At 46.3% G+C, this 17,222-nt stretch overlaps 1 protein-coding gene across 4 annotated transcripts in view; it reads right to left on the bottom strand.

The window, feature by feature from the left end:
* Nucleotides 1–17,222, bottom strand: part of PAK2 (p21 (RAC1) activated kinase 2) — an 814,606-nt gene that overhangs the window by 307,537 nt on the left and 489,847 nt on the right. For all 4 annotated transcript variants that reach the window (XM_033958726.1, XM_033958725.1, XM_033958724.1 and 1 more), the window contains one exon: nucleotides 7,023–7,071. In XM_033958726.1, coding sequence (XP_033814617.1) covers nucleotides 7,023–7,071 — 49 coding nt within the window. The remainder of the gene's footprint in view (nucleotides 1–7,022; nucleotides 7,072–17,222) is intronic.

Genomic DNA, 17,222 nt, shown 5'->3' with positions numbered 1-17,222 from the left:
ACACACTAACTGCAAAATATCACAAATTCCCTTAATGTAGTTCTGCATTAACAATTACCGTACATTAAGCCATGTGTTAAGTGCCTAATGCAGTTTAGTAAAAGGGCCCTCAAGAATGGATATGGGTGGTGGGATTGCCGATAAACCTATGATCAGTGACATACAAATATCTAGTTGGAGACTGCTTTCATGAGCATAACTTGCAGTTAGTATTTCTATCTTGGACATGGTTAAATGAAAGGGGATGAAGTAGTATATAAAATAGCATCTCCCAGACTATGGACACATGCAGAAGCCAACAGTGGGACAAAAGAGGGATTAGCCCCTTATGAAGTCTTTTAGGTTTCAGAATATATTATTATTTTCTCAAACTAAATAAGCAAAAAACTAAAATCATCTGGTTTGGCGATTATGAGGTCCTCCCTAGTAAATATTTCAAACTGCCTATAGATGAATCTCTCCAAATTAAGAACATAATAAGAACATAAGCAACGCCTCTGCCGAGTCAGACCATGGGTCCATCATGCCCAGCAGTCCGCTCCCGCGGCGGCCCCCCCCCCCCCAGGTCCATGACCTGTAAGTGATCTTTTACCTAAAACATTTTATTCCCTAATCCTTTAATATCCTGTATAGTAACCCTCTAACTATACCCTTCAATCCCCTTTTCCTTCAGGAAATCATCCAATCCCATTTTGAAACCCAAAATCGTACTCTGCCCTACCACTTCCTCTGGAAACGCATTCCAGGTGTCCACCACCCTCTGAGTGAAGAAGAACTTCCTAGAATTTGTTCTGAATCTGTCTCCTTTCAATTTTTTTGAATGCCCTCTTGTTTTTGTTGCCCCCGCTAGTCTGAAGAATCTGTCCCTCTCTACCTTCTCTATACCTTTCATGATCTTATAAGTTTCTATCATGTCCCCTCTAAGTCTCCGCTTTTCCAGGGAAAAGAGCCCCAGCTTCTCTAGCCTTTCAGCATATGAAAGGTTTTCCATGCCTTTTATCATCCTTGTTGCTCTTCTCTGGACCCTCTCGAGTATTGCCATATCCTTCTTAAGGTATGGCGACCAGTATTGAACGCAGTACTCCAGATGCGGGCGCACGTTTGTGCGGCCGTAGAAACATTTTTTTCGGCCAGTGTGGTCCAGGGAAACCAAAAGGTTGGACACCCCTGGTAAGGGGTGAAGAACTTTTGTGCATGAAAGAAGAGCGGGACTCGGGTGTGATTGTACGTGATGATCTTAAGGTGGCCAAACAGGTTGAAAAGGTAATGGCAAAAGCAAGAAGGATGCTAGGGTGCAAAGGAAGAGGTATGGCCAGTAGGAAAAAGAGGTATTGATGCCCTTGTATAAGATTCTGGTGAGACCTCATATAGAATATTGTGTACAATTTTGGAGTCCGCATCTTCAAAAACATATAAAAAGGATGGAGTGGCAGAGGTCACGTGATGCAGTGAGGTGTACAGATGCAAAATCTGTAGCTGCCGGGCCCTCGCTCGCAACCTATTTTACATTTTGCTGTTTGCCGGCACTTAGCGGATTACTGCTGCTTTGGACTATGTATGAACTGGTTTGTGTCCAAATCGAGCAGTACTATGACCAGCAGACAAACGAGACAAAGACAAGCCGCGGCCAGCTGAAGATAAAATGGCGGAAGCAGGGACCCTCAAACGCAGCAGAATTTTCTGAGGGCCAATTGAAGCAGCTCACCTCAGCCGTCACGACAGCTCTAGCGCCGCAAATGGAAAAGCTATCCAGCCAAATCCTGCATTGTGAAACCTTACTGGGGGAAAAGATAACCCGCACCACGGAACTGGAGATGTGAGTCTCCGTGAGTGAAGACTCTGCGCAGGCCATGGGTGCTCAGCTTACCAGCCTGGCGAAGCGTCTGCAGGAGATCGAAGGAAAACTGGAGGACCTCGAAAACAGGTACAGGAGGGACAATCTCCGGTTTATTGGAGTTCCGGAGACCCTATCAGATTGGCAGCTGGGCGCTGTATTTAAGGAGTGGCTTGCTGCGGAGTTTCCCTTACCAGCGGGCATGGGCTCCCTGTGCCTTGAATATGTTCATTGGGTGGGGCGCTTGGTGACAGAGCACCAGAGGCCCCAAGTTGTGGTAGCAAAAATCCACAATTATTTACACAAGGTGGAGATCCTGAGGCAATATTGGCTTCAGAAGGATAATCTCAAATATGACGACACACCAGTCTGGATCTTCCAAAAATACTCTGTTGTGCTCCAAGACCGGCGTCAGAAGTATCAACCTTTGTGTGTTGAATTGGCAGAAAAAAGGGTCAGTTTTTTGTTTATGTATCTGGCAATCCTCAAAATTCACTCAAATAGAGTATGGAAGTCTTTTTATATGGTTGAGGCTGCGCAGGACTTTATGGCTCATTTGACCTGACACTCTGTTTTTGGGCCTGTTGGCCTTAGCTGGGACGCTCCTCTATTTATACAGTCTCTGCTGGTTTGTGCTAAACATTAAGATTTTGAAATGGCTGGCTCTTGCTGCAGTACTCTGCTTTTCTCTATGTTGTTTTGGTGTGTATTTGATAACTGGGGTGTGGGTTGGGGCCCATTGCATTTCAGTGACCTCCTGGGGCCTCTCACAGATGGGAGACTAGATGGAGGGTGTTGATGTTGGGAAGGGGATCTGGGGAAGGTGGGGGTGAATGCTGTGTCTGTTGGGGTCAATGGTATGTTGTGGATCAAGGGTATGGGGGAAAGGAGATCCAGAGTCCTTGTTTAGTACTTGCATACCAGTTTGTGAGAGTTTTTACTTTCTTTTTTTGTGTCATTGGACAGTGTATTGTGTACTATGGGTATCTTGCCACTTTTTTACTCTGGGGGAGGCTGGGCTCCCAGAGTTTGTTCACCTTCACTTGTCTCTTAGTTCACGTCCATGGGCCAATGTTGGGCACTTTGTTTAGGCTGGTCTCTTGGAAAGTGGGGGTTATTACCTCTAAACCGTTATACCTAAGGATTAGGGTTAGTATATACCAACTTATTCACTCAATATCAGAACCCTATATGAAAACTGATACCCGCTCAACAATACTATAAGGCCTTAATCAGATACACATACCATTCATGCAGCACATCAATCGCACAAGAAAAACTGAAAAAGGAAAAAGAAAAGAAGTGGAGAAAAAGGCCTCAGCTGGTCTGCCTTTCGTAAGTATCGCTTTCAGCATTACGGGAATAAACCGGGAAAATTGCTTGCTATAATGGCAGATGCCCATGCGGGTAGGCAGCCTATTTTGGCCATGCATACTCCTGGGGGAGTGGTGGTCTCCCGAACAGAAGATATAGCTAAGATTTTGCATGATCATTTCACTTCTCAATATGAGAATACACCTGACTCACCGGCAGATTTAGTCAATAATTATCTGGACTCCTCAGGGATGCCGCGCTTGAAGAAGGCTGACAGTTATTATTTGAATGAATCCTTGAAGGCGGTGAAGTTGCAGAGAGCGATTAAAGCTAGTAAAGCTGGCACTGCTCCCGGCCCGGATGGGTTTTCAGGGGAATTTTACCGTATTCTAGATTTTCAAATTTATGGTCCCTTGCTCACTTATTATAACACCGCTGTGCATAAGGTGCTCTTCTACGTTTTGCTAACCATGCCTCCATAGGTTTGATACCAAAACCTGGCAAAATCGACTTATTCACTGGGGTTGTATCATCCTATTTCTTTGATCAATGTGGACCTTAAACTTCTCGCGCGCATTCTTGCAGACAGCCTGCTTCTTTATATCCCCATTTTGATCCATGGGGATCAGGTGGGTTTTGTCACGGGGCAGCAGTCGGTGTTAAATGTTCGCAAGATCTTGTTGACCCTTGCCCATGCTCAGTTTGCTGATGTTTCAACCTTGTCTGTCAGCCTGGACGCAGTCAAAGCATTTGACAATGTTTTTCGTGGTCTTATTTATTTCACACATTGGAGTACATTGATATCTCGGGGTTTTATCTGGCTGCGATACGCGCTCTTTATGCCAATCCGACGGCTGCTCTTTTGGTTAATGGGGTACTTTCAGATACTTTTTCTATTAGACATGGTACGCATCAGGGCTGCCCCCTCTCCCCCTTGCTTTTCATTCTTACCTTGGAGCTGTTGTGCATTCTGCAGCAGTTTGACGTGGTCAGTGGTTGAGTATAGCGGGTCAGGAACTTAAAATCTTGGCTTTTGCTGACAATTTAATGCTCATTCTTACGAATCTGGCCCGTTCTCTGGCAATGGCGTTAGATCTCATTGCTGAATATGGGTTCTATTCGGGGCTATTAATTTGGACAAATCAGTTGCCATGCCCTCTCATTTGGCTCTCCGTCATCAAGGGGAGGGGGAGGTACTTTTCCTTTGCAGTGGACCCCAGCATCGTTTAAATATCTAGGTGTGCTCATTGCTTCTGATCTTGCTACTTTATATGCCTTAAATGTGGAGCTGTTGTTGCACTCCTTGACAGCTAAACTGCGTCTGTAGCATGCCTTTCCCTTGTCCTTAATGGGAAGAGTCGCATTATTTAATATGATCGTGATCCCTACTTGGCTCTATGTTTTCCAAGTGCTTCCTTTATATCTGTTGTACCGGGATGAGACTAAATTCATTCACTTAATTCAACATTTTCTTTGGCCTGGTCGCCAAGCCCAGCTTCCTTATTCGCAAGCGGATCACCCTTGCTATAAAGGGGACCCAGGGCTTATTGAATCTTCACCACCTCACTATTGGATGTGACATGCACCACATCAATGATTTTTTTCCGGGGCACTACTGATTTTACCAACACGCCTTTGGAATTATTTTGTTTCCAGAGGGAACACTTCAGTGCTTATCTCTACTCGGTTTCCTCCTCCCAGTTTTCCAATTTGATGTTGCGAGTCCTCTACCTGCCTTGATGCAAAGTATGAAGATGGGCGAAGTTCCATAGTATTAGCGACCATGAGTCACCTTTCTTGCCTACAAATTGTGAAAGCACTCTACAAAAGATTCAGCAGTCACGTAGGAGATAGCGGTTTTGAATCTTTTGTGGAGTGCTTTCACAATTTGTAGCAACAGTTTCAGAATACATATAAGTCTAAGTTCTCCTTGGCATTTTGACTGCAATGGCATAGGCAGACTGAGATAATTTTGGGTTTTGCCCCTTTGAGTGATTCTCTGAAGAAGCGTCGCGAAACAGTCCCATCAGAATCACCTATGCAAGATAAGTGGTCTTAAAATCATCAATATAAGAAAAGTGGCCTTGACAGCTGGCAATGATTATGTTTTTTTTATAGATAAAATATTTAACAAGCATACATACAAAAAAACTTTTTTAAAAATTATTTATAAAATTATTTTTGCATAATTGAAGATTTGCAATTTTGCACACCCAAGTGACATAGTTGCAATTTGCACACTTATAAGCTTTATGAAGGTGGTGGAGGATCAATGATTAGAATATGGTTGCCTTGGCTGAACAGCTATTCCAGCTGACTTGAATACATTAGCAAACTATCTGAGATCTCTCCTCCAAAACTCTTGGGGCTGATTTATTAGAAGATATTTTTCTTATATATACTAGGTACACCACTGGATTTACTAACTTTACTGTTGATGTAAGTGTTGTCCTCCACCCCCCCACTATAAAGAATTAACTTAAAGTTGTATTAACGTCAAGCAGCTTTCAAATGACATTATAAGCAAATAAAAATAAAATATTTTTAATACATTGCTAATTATTACCTGCATCTTTACCTAAACTGTTTTGCCCTAGCTCTCACTATGATCTTTAGCTGCTACTTTTTTATTTTTCTATAGTGCAATCACACAGGTCTCCTTCAAGGCTCAGTAACACCTCTCCATAAATTATGTGGAATAGGTCTGGAAGTGGGGATCGCATCTATTTCATATCCTCAGTGAGACTTCAGGAAGGAACAGTGATCAAAACAGAGCCGTTTATTATTTGACTGGATGAACTATATTTATCTTTTTTTAGTTGTTTAAATTCATGCAGAAATAAATGGCTAGATTGAACCTAATGACTTCATTAACGTATTTCCCTTTTTAAAATCTCTATATCAATTGAAAGAGGGCAAATATCTAATTATTCACTTCTAGAATTGGATACTTCTTAAATTTAATAAAAATATTCTGGCACAAGTATCAAACCTTAAAAAAGGAAGTCATATTGAGCATTGGAAAATAATTAATAATAATTAACTAATAAAAATAGTACACATTTAATTTTTCACACCACCAAATTTCACTGTCCTGTCCCGCCCCAACCAGCAACTTTTTCATGCCACCCAGCTGGAAAAAATTTCTGGAGTGTTACATATTTGAGGTAAGGGTGTACATATATTTGTCAGGAAAGCCAGCATTGTGGTGAAAATATGCATTATGCAAAAATGGATACATGCTAAACCTCTGCCTTTTTGGCAATGGCATATACAATTTCATAACCTAATGCTGATGGAACTAAGAGAGGTGAATCTTACCTTTAAACATAGAAAGCTGTTTTTGTTTATTTGAAAAACTTACATTCAAACTTTAGCTACAAAAGCAAGATGTTTTATTTTAAATTCTTTACGTTTATGACTAGAAGGGAGAAGGAAAATGTCCACAGGTAAAGTATAAGAGTTCAACCTCTGGACTCTATTTGAAATACAGTATAATCTCATGGTGGGTGGGAAAATATATTTGTTTCTTGTTGCTGCATTTCAAATTGAGTAAAATATATTTAAACATAAAAATGATGTATCCCAAAGTAGCAGGAGCTGAATGAGAACCAGTCCAACCAAGATGTTTTAATAGATATTCTATTCATTGAAGTTAAAATGATACTGTAAATTGCTCATGTGCTACTTGAGTGAAAAAAAAAAAATTACTGTTGAGTGCTATGAATTTATAACACCATCTAAATAAATATTGATCTTTAATTGAAAATCAAAGGCATAAAAAAAAGTAGTCCTGATAGGTCAGAGTACAGATTACTACAATTATAAATACACATTTTAAATGTTTGAAAGAGCAACAAATAAAAAGTGATACCTCCTGTCCTGTGGCTACATCAATAGCAGTAAAAACTGTCCCAGACGCCCTGTGAGGAAAAAGCAGCAGTATGTGTAAAATCTCTAAGGCAGAATACTTTAAATGTTTCACAGCAAATTGTAACAAATTTCAATATATTAAAATCAACAAATAGGAAAACTACATGGAACAGTCTCTGCTCAACTTTTTTTTGCCAATAAGAACCAATACAAGCGATGTTCATGAAAATCATTCATGAAAAAAATTCACAACCAACACAGTTCACTTAGAGTCATTTTACTAATGTACGCTAACAGTGATCAGTGTGCACTAAGGCCCAGATTCTGTATAGGACGCTCGTTCCGGGTCCCTCCTATGGCGGGAAGGGCCTTAGGCGCCTGGGCCAATCCGGCCCTAGGATCCTGTGGGTTGGGCAGGGGAGGGGCAGGCCTGCCTCATTTGGACGGAGGCTGGCCTGCTAGCCGGACGGTGTGAGGACCCATCCAGCCAACTTGCGGGTAAGTCCGGGGGGGGGAGTTTGGGGGGAGTTTGGGGAGGGGGGGGCGGTTTGATGGGGGGGGTCATTGGGGGGGTCCGGCAGGGAGATCCCTTGCTGCGATTAAATATAGCGGCCGCATCTACTTACCATGTAAGCGTCTCCCGCTCTACTAGGGAGAAGCATAGGGCCACCTAGGTTCATCTAAGGCTACCGCCTAGCCTTAGGCGAGCTTGCGGACCTCCCTAGGCTCCCGGAGGTGCCTTCAATATAGGCGACCTGCCTGGAGAGCATTTTTTTTAGAAAACATGCCTCCCGATTGGCTGATTAGACAGCTGTAGGGCGCCTACAGCTGCCTACAATCGGGATGCACTTTGCAGAATCGGGGCCTAAATGCTAAAAGCCCATTTTGTATCTATAGGCTTCTTTGCATTTAGCACACCTTAGTAAAAGGACTCCTTAAGAGAGTTATCTTTTTCCCTATATTAATTTATAATCCCCCGTACAAACGGCAGTCTTACACTGCCTACATTGCACATTTAGGGCCTGATTCTATAAATGGAGCCTAACTCAGTAGGTGCTTAGGAAAACAGCACTTATCATGTGTCATTCAAAATTAGGCAAGCAAACAAAAAGTGGAGATGTCTGAAGAAAACAGGTGTGCTGATATTTGCAATATATGAACAACCTGCTTTATTCACTCAATGATTCGACATGTACATGTTTCAGCTCAACCAGCCTGCATCAGGAGTCTTATTATTAGCAAAAACACTGATGAGATTTGTCACATCAATAACTTGGTCCACTCAGCATGAAAAAAGTGTATGAGCTCAAACAGCACTCTGGCTTGATGAAAAAGCCTAAATCTGCAAAACCTGATACAGTTTGGTTGAGCCAAAACATGTGCATGTCGAGTCATTGAGTGAATAAAGAAGAGTTTTGAATATATCAGCACACCTATTTTCTTTGGACATTGCCACTGTTTGTTTGCTTGCGATTTACCCATGGGGGTGACTCTCCTGTTCAGTACGCTAAGTTAGGCACCATTTACAGAATCAGTTAAGCGCCAGTAGGCATCTGTAACTTAAGCGCTGGTATATTAAGCCAGGGTTTTCTTGATCTAAAATACTAGCACCTAACTCATTCCATGCCCAAATTCCACCCCTAACCATGCCTACTTTTTGTGTAGGCATGGGTAAGTGTCTACATCGAGTGTATCTGAAAATTATTTTCTTAATTGGTTTTTAATGGTGTTATTCAATTAACAGTGCCAACTAAACCAATTAAAATTAAGTTAGGTGATTGGATTGGCTAGGCATGCTGATCTAGGCACCTAACTCATAGGATCCAGCTTTGTGGGTGCTAGAGCACTCTCATTATTCTTTCCAGCATTGCCAAGTTATCAGAGCTGAAATCTTCCCGATGTAGAGCTGCAGAGAAAAGCAGGAAGTAAAGCTGTGTCTCTGCAGCTACTGCTCCCGCCTCCCCTTGTAGTCTATTGGCCAGATATTCCTCAGCCAGCCAATAAGCTGCAAAGGATGCAGGACCAGTAGCTTAGCAGACACCATTGGTAAGACGTTCTTTAGCCAGCCAATAGGCCACAGGGTAAAGTGTCCCCTAAACTATTGGTCCTGCAGCTATTGGCTGGCTAAGGAATGTCTGAGCAATGGATTCAGAGCAGCAATGTAGGTCAGACAGGCTTCCTGCCTTTGGTCTACCATAGAGAGGGGGAAAAGTGCTGAGGGAAGCACTGCAAAAGGAATGAGGAATTGATAGAGAAGCAGGGAAAGAGCAGCACAGGCACTGATAGGATGTGAGAGGAAAAGAAGCTGAAGAAGAGATAAGGACTGTGAAAGGGAGCTGAGGTAAATGCAAGCTGGGGGGGACGTGGGCTGTGATACAAAGATACGTAGGTGAGGGATGGGCTGAAGAAAAAGATGAAGACATGGAGAGGAACTGTGTGGGATTCAAAGAGCATGATAGGAGATAGGTTGAGGGAAAGATTACGTTCTTACTTTGGTAATCTTCTTTCTTGTAAACCCTCACTCTATTCATGAACATTCAGGTAGTCAATACCATCTCACAAGATTTCTTGTAAGAAACTTCATTTGCATAGTTTTGCTCCTCCTCTCTTACCCCTAGACTGCCCCACAACTTCCAGTGTGACAAAGCAGACAGCCATTCCTGAAGAGGACACAGAAACAAGAGAGAGGTACAGGGAAACTCCCCAAGAAACAAGTCTGATCTGCTCATATTAATAAACATCACAACAAACAGGTTTGTAAGCATAATAATGATAAAGAGCTGAAAACAAGGAGAGACAGCCTGCACTAACAGTGTGGGGGCACATTAGCGAGAGACCCCCTGGAGCAAAGTGCTTGACATTTGCAGATGTTAATCTCAAAAAGGCTAGTCATAGAATCAGAAGTCCATCTTACCAATACTTATTGAGGCAGACAATTGGCAAATAAGTAACTCCCAGGGCGAGCTTCAGGAATAGAGCGAGGGTTTACAAGAAAGAAGATTATAAATTTAAGTACCTATCTTTCCTTCTTGTACAACTCCATTCTATCCCTGAATACTCGTGATGTAACAGAGCAGTCCCTCAAATTCAGGATGGGACCAATGAGCCTGCTGCCAGAATCGAAGATCCAAATGCAGAAATCATCTTGGCCACATCTATGCTATAAAACTTTGTAAAGGTATGCAAAGACCACTACATGGTAGCTCTTCTAATCTCTTCTAGGGAAACTATTGAAGATTCCATCCATGAAGAAGCAATGCCTCATATGGAATAAGTCTTTACCAAAACAGAAAGCCGCTTTCTAGCTCCAATATAGATGGATGAAATCGCCATATTTGTTCTTGACTTCCAAGTAGCCCAGGAAAAGCCTGCGCACATCTAGCAATTTCATAGCATATTGTCCCATTTGCTTTAACCCGTGGGCGTAAAGGCTAGCAAATGCACCTCTTGGTTGATGTTGAAACTAAATACCACATTGGGCAGAAAAGAAGGGACAGGATCACCCTTGATTCTGTAATCCAAAGAAAGGTATCTCTACAGGACAAAGCCTGAAGTTTGGACACTCTGCAGGCTGCTACAATGACCATCAAGAAGACTGCCTTTACAGTAAGATTCATCAGAGAAGCTCAGATCGACGGCTCGTAGGGAAGACTTGCAAGTGACCTGAGAACCAGATTAAGATTCTAAGTCAGAAATGGTCAATGCTGCAGAGGGCAGAGCCATAATGCGCCCTTCAAGAACCTGATACATCCGGATGAGCGGCAAGAGAGCCCCACTGGAGCTTAGGTCCAAAGCAAAGTGCTGAACTCTCAGAGAGCCAACTACAAGGCCATTTTCCAGCCCTTCTTGGAAAAAGGCAAATAACACCAGGATCGACACTGAGCTTGGGTCTTTGCTCTGCCAAGCGCACCAGGCTTGAAAACACTGCCAGGTCTTAGCATATGCTGTAATGGTTGATGACTTCTTATTCTGCAAGGTGGTAGCAACCTCTCTAGCTGAGTAGCCTCTGCATACTAAAGTTGTGCATCAAGAGCCATGCCCAAAGCAGTCCTGTTCCTGCAGGACTACTAGACCCTGTGTGAGGAGGCATGAATGACAAAGTTTGAGCCCCTGATTTGGTTGTAGATGAACCAGGTCCACATAACACAGGCACCTTGGCCAACCAGACACCATGAGAATCACCCAACCTCAGTGTTCTTTGATCCTTCACAGAAGATGACCTATCATGGGCCATGGAGGAAGGATATAGAGAAGACCCTCTTATGGCCATAGCTGAACCATGGGCATCTAATCCTTCACTTTCTGGTTCATAATGGCAGCTTAAGAACCGTGTCTCCTTCCTATTGGATGCCAACGCTATTGGGTTGAATGTTGGACATCTCCACCATTTCACTATACACATGAAAGCTCTCTTGGACAGTGACCATTCCCCTGGATCCAGAGTTTGACAGTTGAGAAAATCAGCTTGCACGTTGTCTACTCCTACTACATGCACCACCGAAAGTGCTAGAAGATTGTTTTCTGTCCAGCGAAAGAGCATTTGAGCCTCACGCCATAGAGGTGCACTTCTGGTGATTGACATAGGCCACTGCTGTGGCATTGTCCAAGAAGACTCAAACCGCTTTGTTCTGGAGTGCACTCTCAAAGTGCAGGAGAACCATCCAGATCATTTGAAGCTCCGAGCGATTGAGCAACCACTTTCTCACGTTAAGAAAATCAATGTCCCTGAACATTCTGTGCAAAGCACCCCCCAGCTGTCCGTCATCAAGATCACCCAGGAGGAAATCCAGAGGGGAACTCCTCTGGAAAGAGATAAGAGGATTCAACCACCAGGCTAGACTGCGCCGAGCCTCTGTTGTTGTAGCAGATCCCTTTGCGGACTCCAACGGGAGATAAGCGGTTGCAAGTGGGCTTTCACTCAGGGTCAACGTATAACGTCGCGAACATCACGTATCACTAGGCTGTCGGGGCATGATTGTTCAGAAAGCACAGTTACTTACCGTAACAGTTGTTATCCAGGAACAGCAGGCAGCTATTCTCACTAATGGGTGACGTGATCCAACGGAGCCCCGATGCGGACGCCTGACAAGCAGCCTTGCTTGATGAAACTTGAAGTTTCGAGTCGCCCGCACTGCGCATGCACGAGTGCCTTCCTGCCCAGCACAGGGCGCATCTCCTCAGTTCAGATAGCTAGCAGAGAAGCCAACCCAGGGGAGGTGGATGGGACGTGAGAATAGCTGCCTGCTGTCCCTGGATAACAACTGTTACGGTAAGTAACTGTGCTTTATCCCAGGACAAGCAGGCAGGTATTCTCACTAATGGGTGACCTCCAAGCTAACCAGAATGGGATGGTGGGAATGTTGGCAATTTAGGAGAATAAATATTGTAATACTGTTTGGCCAAACTGTCCATCCCGTCTGGATAAAGTATCCAGACAATAATGAGAAGTGAAGGTATGAATCGAGGACCAAGTGGCAGCTTTACAAATCTCCTCAATCGGTGTCGATCTGAGGAAAGCAACAGAAGCCGCCATAGCTCTGACCTTATGGGTTGAGACCTTACAGGGAAGGGATAATCCAGCCTGGGCATAGCAGAAAGAGATACAAGCCGCCAACCAGTTGGAGATGGTATGTTTAGAGATAGGACGTCCCTACTTGTTCGGATCAAAGGAGATGAAAAGTTGAGGAGCAGTTCTGTGCGGTTTGGTGCATTCCAGATAGAAAGCCAAAGCACGCTTACAGTCCAGAGTATGAAGAGCTGATTCTCCAGGATGAGAATGAGGCTTTGGAAAAACACTGGAAGAACAATGGATTGATTGAGATGAAATTCCGAGACAACTTTAGGAAGGTATTTTGGATGAGTGCAAAAAACCACCTTGTCATGATGGAACACTGTAAAAGGTGGATCCGCAACCAATGCTTGAAGCTCACTAACTGGACGAGCCGACGTGAGGCCAATGAGAAACACAACTTTCCAAGTGAGATGCTTCAGATGAGCTTTGTCAATAGGTTCAAATGGAGGTTTCATAAGCTGAGAAAGAACAATATTGAGGTCCCACACCACTGGAGGCGGTTTGAGAGGAGGATTGACATGGAAAAGTCCTTTCATGAATCTGGAAACCACAGGATGAGCAGAGAGAGGTTTCCCTTGAAGCGGCTGTTGGAAAGCAGCAATTGCACTAAGATGGACTCATATCGATGTAGATTTGAGGCCAGAATGAGAAAGGTGCAAAAGATAGTCCAAAACAGAAGATAAGGAGGAATGTTGAGGCTCCTGATGATGAGAAAAACACCAAGTAGAAAATCTAGTCCATTTTTGGGTATAGCATTGTCTAGTAGCAGGCTTCCGGGAAGCCTCCAAAACATCCCTCACAGCTTGAGAAAACTGGAGACGAGTTACGTTGAGAAGAACCACCTCCAGGTAGAGAGACTGCAGGTTGGGATGAAGCAGAGATCCCTGCTGCTGTGTAAGCAGCGACAAAAACACTGGTAGAAAGAAGGGCTCCTGCTGCTGAGTTGAAGTAGAAGGGAGTACCAAGGTTGTCTGGGCCACCGAGGAGCAATCAGAATCATGGTGGCATGGTCGGACTTCAGCTTGACTAGTCTTTTGAATGAGAGGAAATGGAGGAAACGCATATAGAAAGAGATTCGTCCAGTCCAGAAGAAAAGCATCTGCCTCGAGGCGATGAGGAGTGTAGATCCTGGAGCAGAACTGAGGCAGTTTGAAGTTGTGGGGGGGCTGCAAAGAGGTCTATCTGAGGCGTTCCCCACAGAGAGAAAATGTGATGAAGGGGCGTGGAATGGAGAGTCCACTCGTGAGGCTGTAGAAGACGACTCAAGTTGTCCGCTAAGGCATTGTCCGCCTCCTGAATGTAGACAGCTTTGAGGAAGGTGTTGTGGCGAACTGCCCAATCCCAAACATTCAGAGCTTCCTGACAGAGGGAAGCCGATCCCGTGCCTCCCTGCTTGTTGGCATAATACATGGCGACTTGGTTGTCCGTGCGAATGAGGACAACACGGTCGTGAAGCAGATGTTGAAAAGCATTGAGAGCATTGAAAATCGCCCTGAGTTCCAGGAGATTGATGTGGCACTGACGGTCTGTACTGTTCCAATAGCCTTGAGTGCGGAGACCAACCAGATGAGCCCTCCAAGCGTAAGTCGAAGAGTCGGTCGTGAGAATCTTCTGCTGGGGGAGCGGGTGAAACAGTAAGCCTCTGGATAGATTGGAAGAGAGCATCCACCAGCGAAGAGACTGTGTCAGAGCAGGAGCGACCTGGATGTGTCGCGACAGAGGGTCAAAAACCTGCATCCATTGAGATGCCAGGGTCCACTGAGGAATTCTGAGGTGAAGTCTGGCAAAAGGAGTCACGTGTACTGTAGAGGCCATGTGGCCCAGAAGAACCATCATGAGTCTGGCCGAGATGGACAGGCGAGAAGATACTGACTGACAAAGATGGAGAAGAGCTTCAAGACATTGTGCAGGGAGGAACGCTCTGAGTTGGATAGTATCCAGAACAGCTCCGATGAAGGGAAGAGTCTGGGAAGGTTGTAGATGTGATTTTGGAAAGTTGATCTCGAACCCCAGACTCTGTAGGAACCAGATAGTGCGCTGAGTCACCAGGATGACTCCCTGAGACGTGGAATCATTTATGACCTAGTCGTCCAGGTAGGGAAACACCTGAAGACCATGGTTCCTGAGCGCTGCGGCCATCACAACCAGACACTTGGTGAAGACTCTGGGTGACGATGCCAGGCCGAAAGGGAGCACTCGTTATTGAAGATGAAGATGTCCCACCAGAAATCTGAGGTATTGACGGGAGGCCGGATGGATGGGAATGTGAGTGTAGGCCTCCTTGAGATCAAGAGAGCATAACCAGTCGTGCTGCTCGAGGAGGGGATACAGAGAAGCCAGGGTCAGCATGCAAAACTTTTCTTTGTTGAGCACTCTGAGATTTAAAACTGCTACAGCACCGAAACTAGCGAGCTTCCAGACACAGCAGGAGCCCGGATCCTGCAGAGCGTGGGCGCACAGCTCTGCCCCTCCCCCCGATCCTGCAGGGAGCATTTAAAACTGCTACAGCACCACCAGGAGCTGCCTTGCCCCGCACAGAATCCAGCGGGCTTCCAGACACAGCAGGAGCACAGCTCTGCCCCTCCCCCGATCCTGCGGGGAGCATTTAAAACTGCTACAGCACCACCGGGAGCTGCCTTGCCCCGCACCGAAACCAGCAGGCTTCCAGACACAGCAGGAGCCCCGATCCTGCAGAGCGTGTGAGCACAGCTCTGCCCCTCCCCCCGATCCTGCGGGGAGCATTTAAAACTGCTACAGCACCACCGGGAGCTGCCTTGCCCCGCACCGAAACCAGCGGGCTTCCAGACACAGCAGGAGCCCCGATCCTGCAGAGCGTGTGAGCACAGCTCTGCCCCTCCCCCCGATCCTGCGGGGAGCATTTAAAACTGCTACAGCACCACCGGGAGCTACCTTGCCCCGCACCGAAACCAGCGGGCTTCCAGACACAGCAGGAGCCCCGATCCTGCAGAGCGTGGGAGCACAGCTCTGCCCCTCCCCCCGATCCTGCGGGGAGCATTTAAAACTGCTACAGCACCACCTGGAGCTGCCTTGCCCCATAATGAAACCAGCGGGCTTCCAGACACAGCAGGAGCCCCGATCCTGCAGAGCGTGGGAGCACAGCTCTGCCCCTCCCCCCGATCCTGCGGGGAGCATTTAAAACTGCTACAGCACCACCGGGAGCTGCCTTGCCCCGCACCGAAACCAGCGGGCTTCCAGACACAGCAGGATCCCCGATCCTGCAGAGCGTGGGAGCACAGCTCTGCCCCTCCCCCCGATCCTGCGGGGAGCATTTAAAACTGCTACAGCACCACCTGGAGCTGCCTTGCCCCATAATGAAACCAGCGGGCTTCCAGACACAGCAGGAGCCCCGATCCTGCAGAGCGTGGGAGCACAGCTCTGCCCCTCCCCCCGATCCTGCGGGGAGCATTTAAAACTGCTACAGCACCACCGGGAGCTGCCTTGCCGCACATCGAAACCAGCGGGCTTCCAGACACAGCAGGAGCCCCAATCCTGCAGAGTGTGGGAGCACAGCTCTGCCCCTCCCCCGATCCTGCGGGGAGCATTTAAAACTGCTACAGCACCACCGGGAGCTGCCTTGCCCCACACCGAAACCAGCGGGCTTCCAGACACAGCAGGAGCCCCAATCCTGCAGAGCGTGGGAGCACAGCTCTGCCCCTCCCCCGATCCTGCGGGGAGCATTTAAAACTGCTACAGCACCACCGGGAGCTGCCTTGCCCCGCACCGAATCCAGCGGGCTTCCAAACACAGCAGGAGCCCCGATCCTGCAGAGTGTGAGAGCACAGCTCTGCCCCTCCCCCCGATCCTTCAGGGAGCATTTAAAACTGCTACAGCACCACCGGGAGCTGCCTTGCCCCGCACCGAATCCAGCGGGCTTCCAGACACAGCAGGAGCCCCGATCCTGCAGAGCGTGGGAGCACAGCTCTGCCCCTCCCCCCGATCCTGCGGGGAGCATTTAAAACTGCTACAGCACCACCGGGAGCTGCCTTGCCCCGCTCCGAATCCAGCGGGCTTCCAGACACAGCAGGAGCCCCGATCCTTTAGAGCGTGGGAGCACAGCTCTGCCCTTCCCCCAATCCTGTAGGGAGCATTTAAAACTGCTCCGTTCAGCGTGCCGGCGAGCCTTTGTGAAGCCGCCGTGGTGAAACGCCGCGGTGAAACGCCTTGAGAAAAACAACTCCAAAATCTTCCAGAAGATCGCATACAAGACAGGTAACTTCCATTACTGGCCCTTACCTATTCGTTAACGTACTTTACTTGGCCTCAGCACAACTGTATTTCTCCCCCCTACTGTACTGTATTGCTCGACTCCACAGAATTGCTTTCCTCCCCCCTTCCTCCTTCTGTATACTTTTAAAACTGCTCTCGACTCCTCAGCATTACCATAAGCTTCCTACTCTACACTCTTGCACAATTGTTCTCTTACTGCACATACCAAAATGGCACTCCTGCACCACAGCCTTATCACTCTTCTGCTCGCTTTCTACTTAACCGGCTTAAAAAGTAAGATAACTGCTCAGCCTTTACTCTTCCCAATCCTCATCCACTACTCCTCAGCTCGCAACTTCATGACCAAACCCCCAATAATGCAACACAGGGTCCTCTAGAACC

This window comes from Geotrypetes seraphini, chromosome 9 (genome assembly GCF_902459505.1).
Source record: "Geotrypetes seraphini chromosome 9, aGeoSer1.1, whole genome shotgun sequence".
NCBI classification, from domain to species: domain Eukaryota; kingdom Metazoa; phylum Chordata; class Amphibia; order Gymnophiona; family Dermophiidae; genus Geotrypetes; species Geotrypetes seraphini.
The sequence above is the reverse complement of the archived record's forward strand: the minus strand, read 5'-3'. Positions and strand labels throughout refer to the sequence as shown.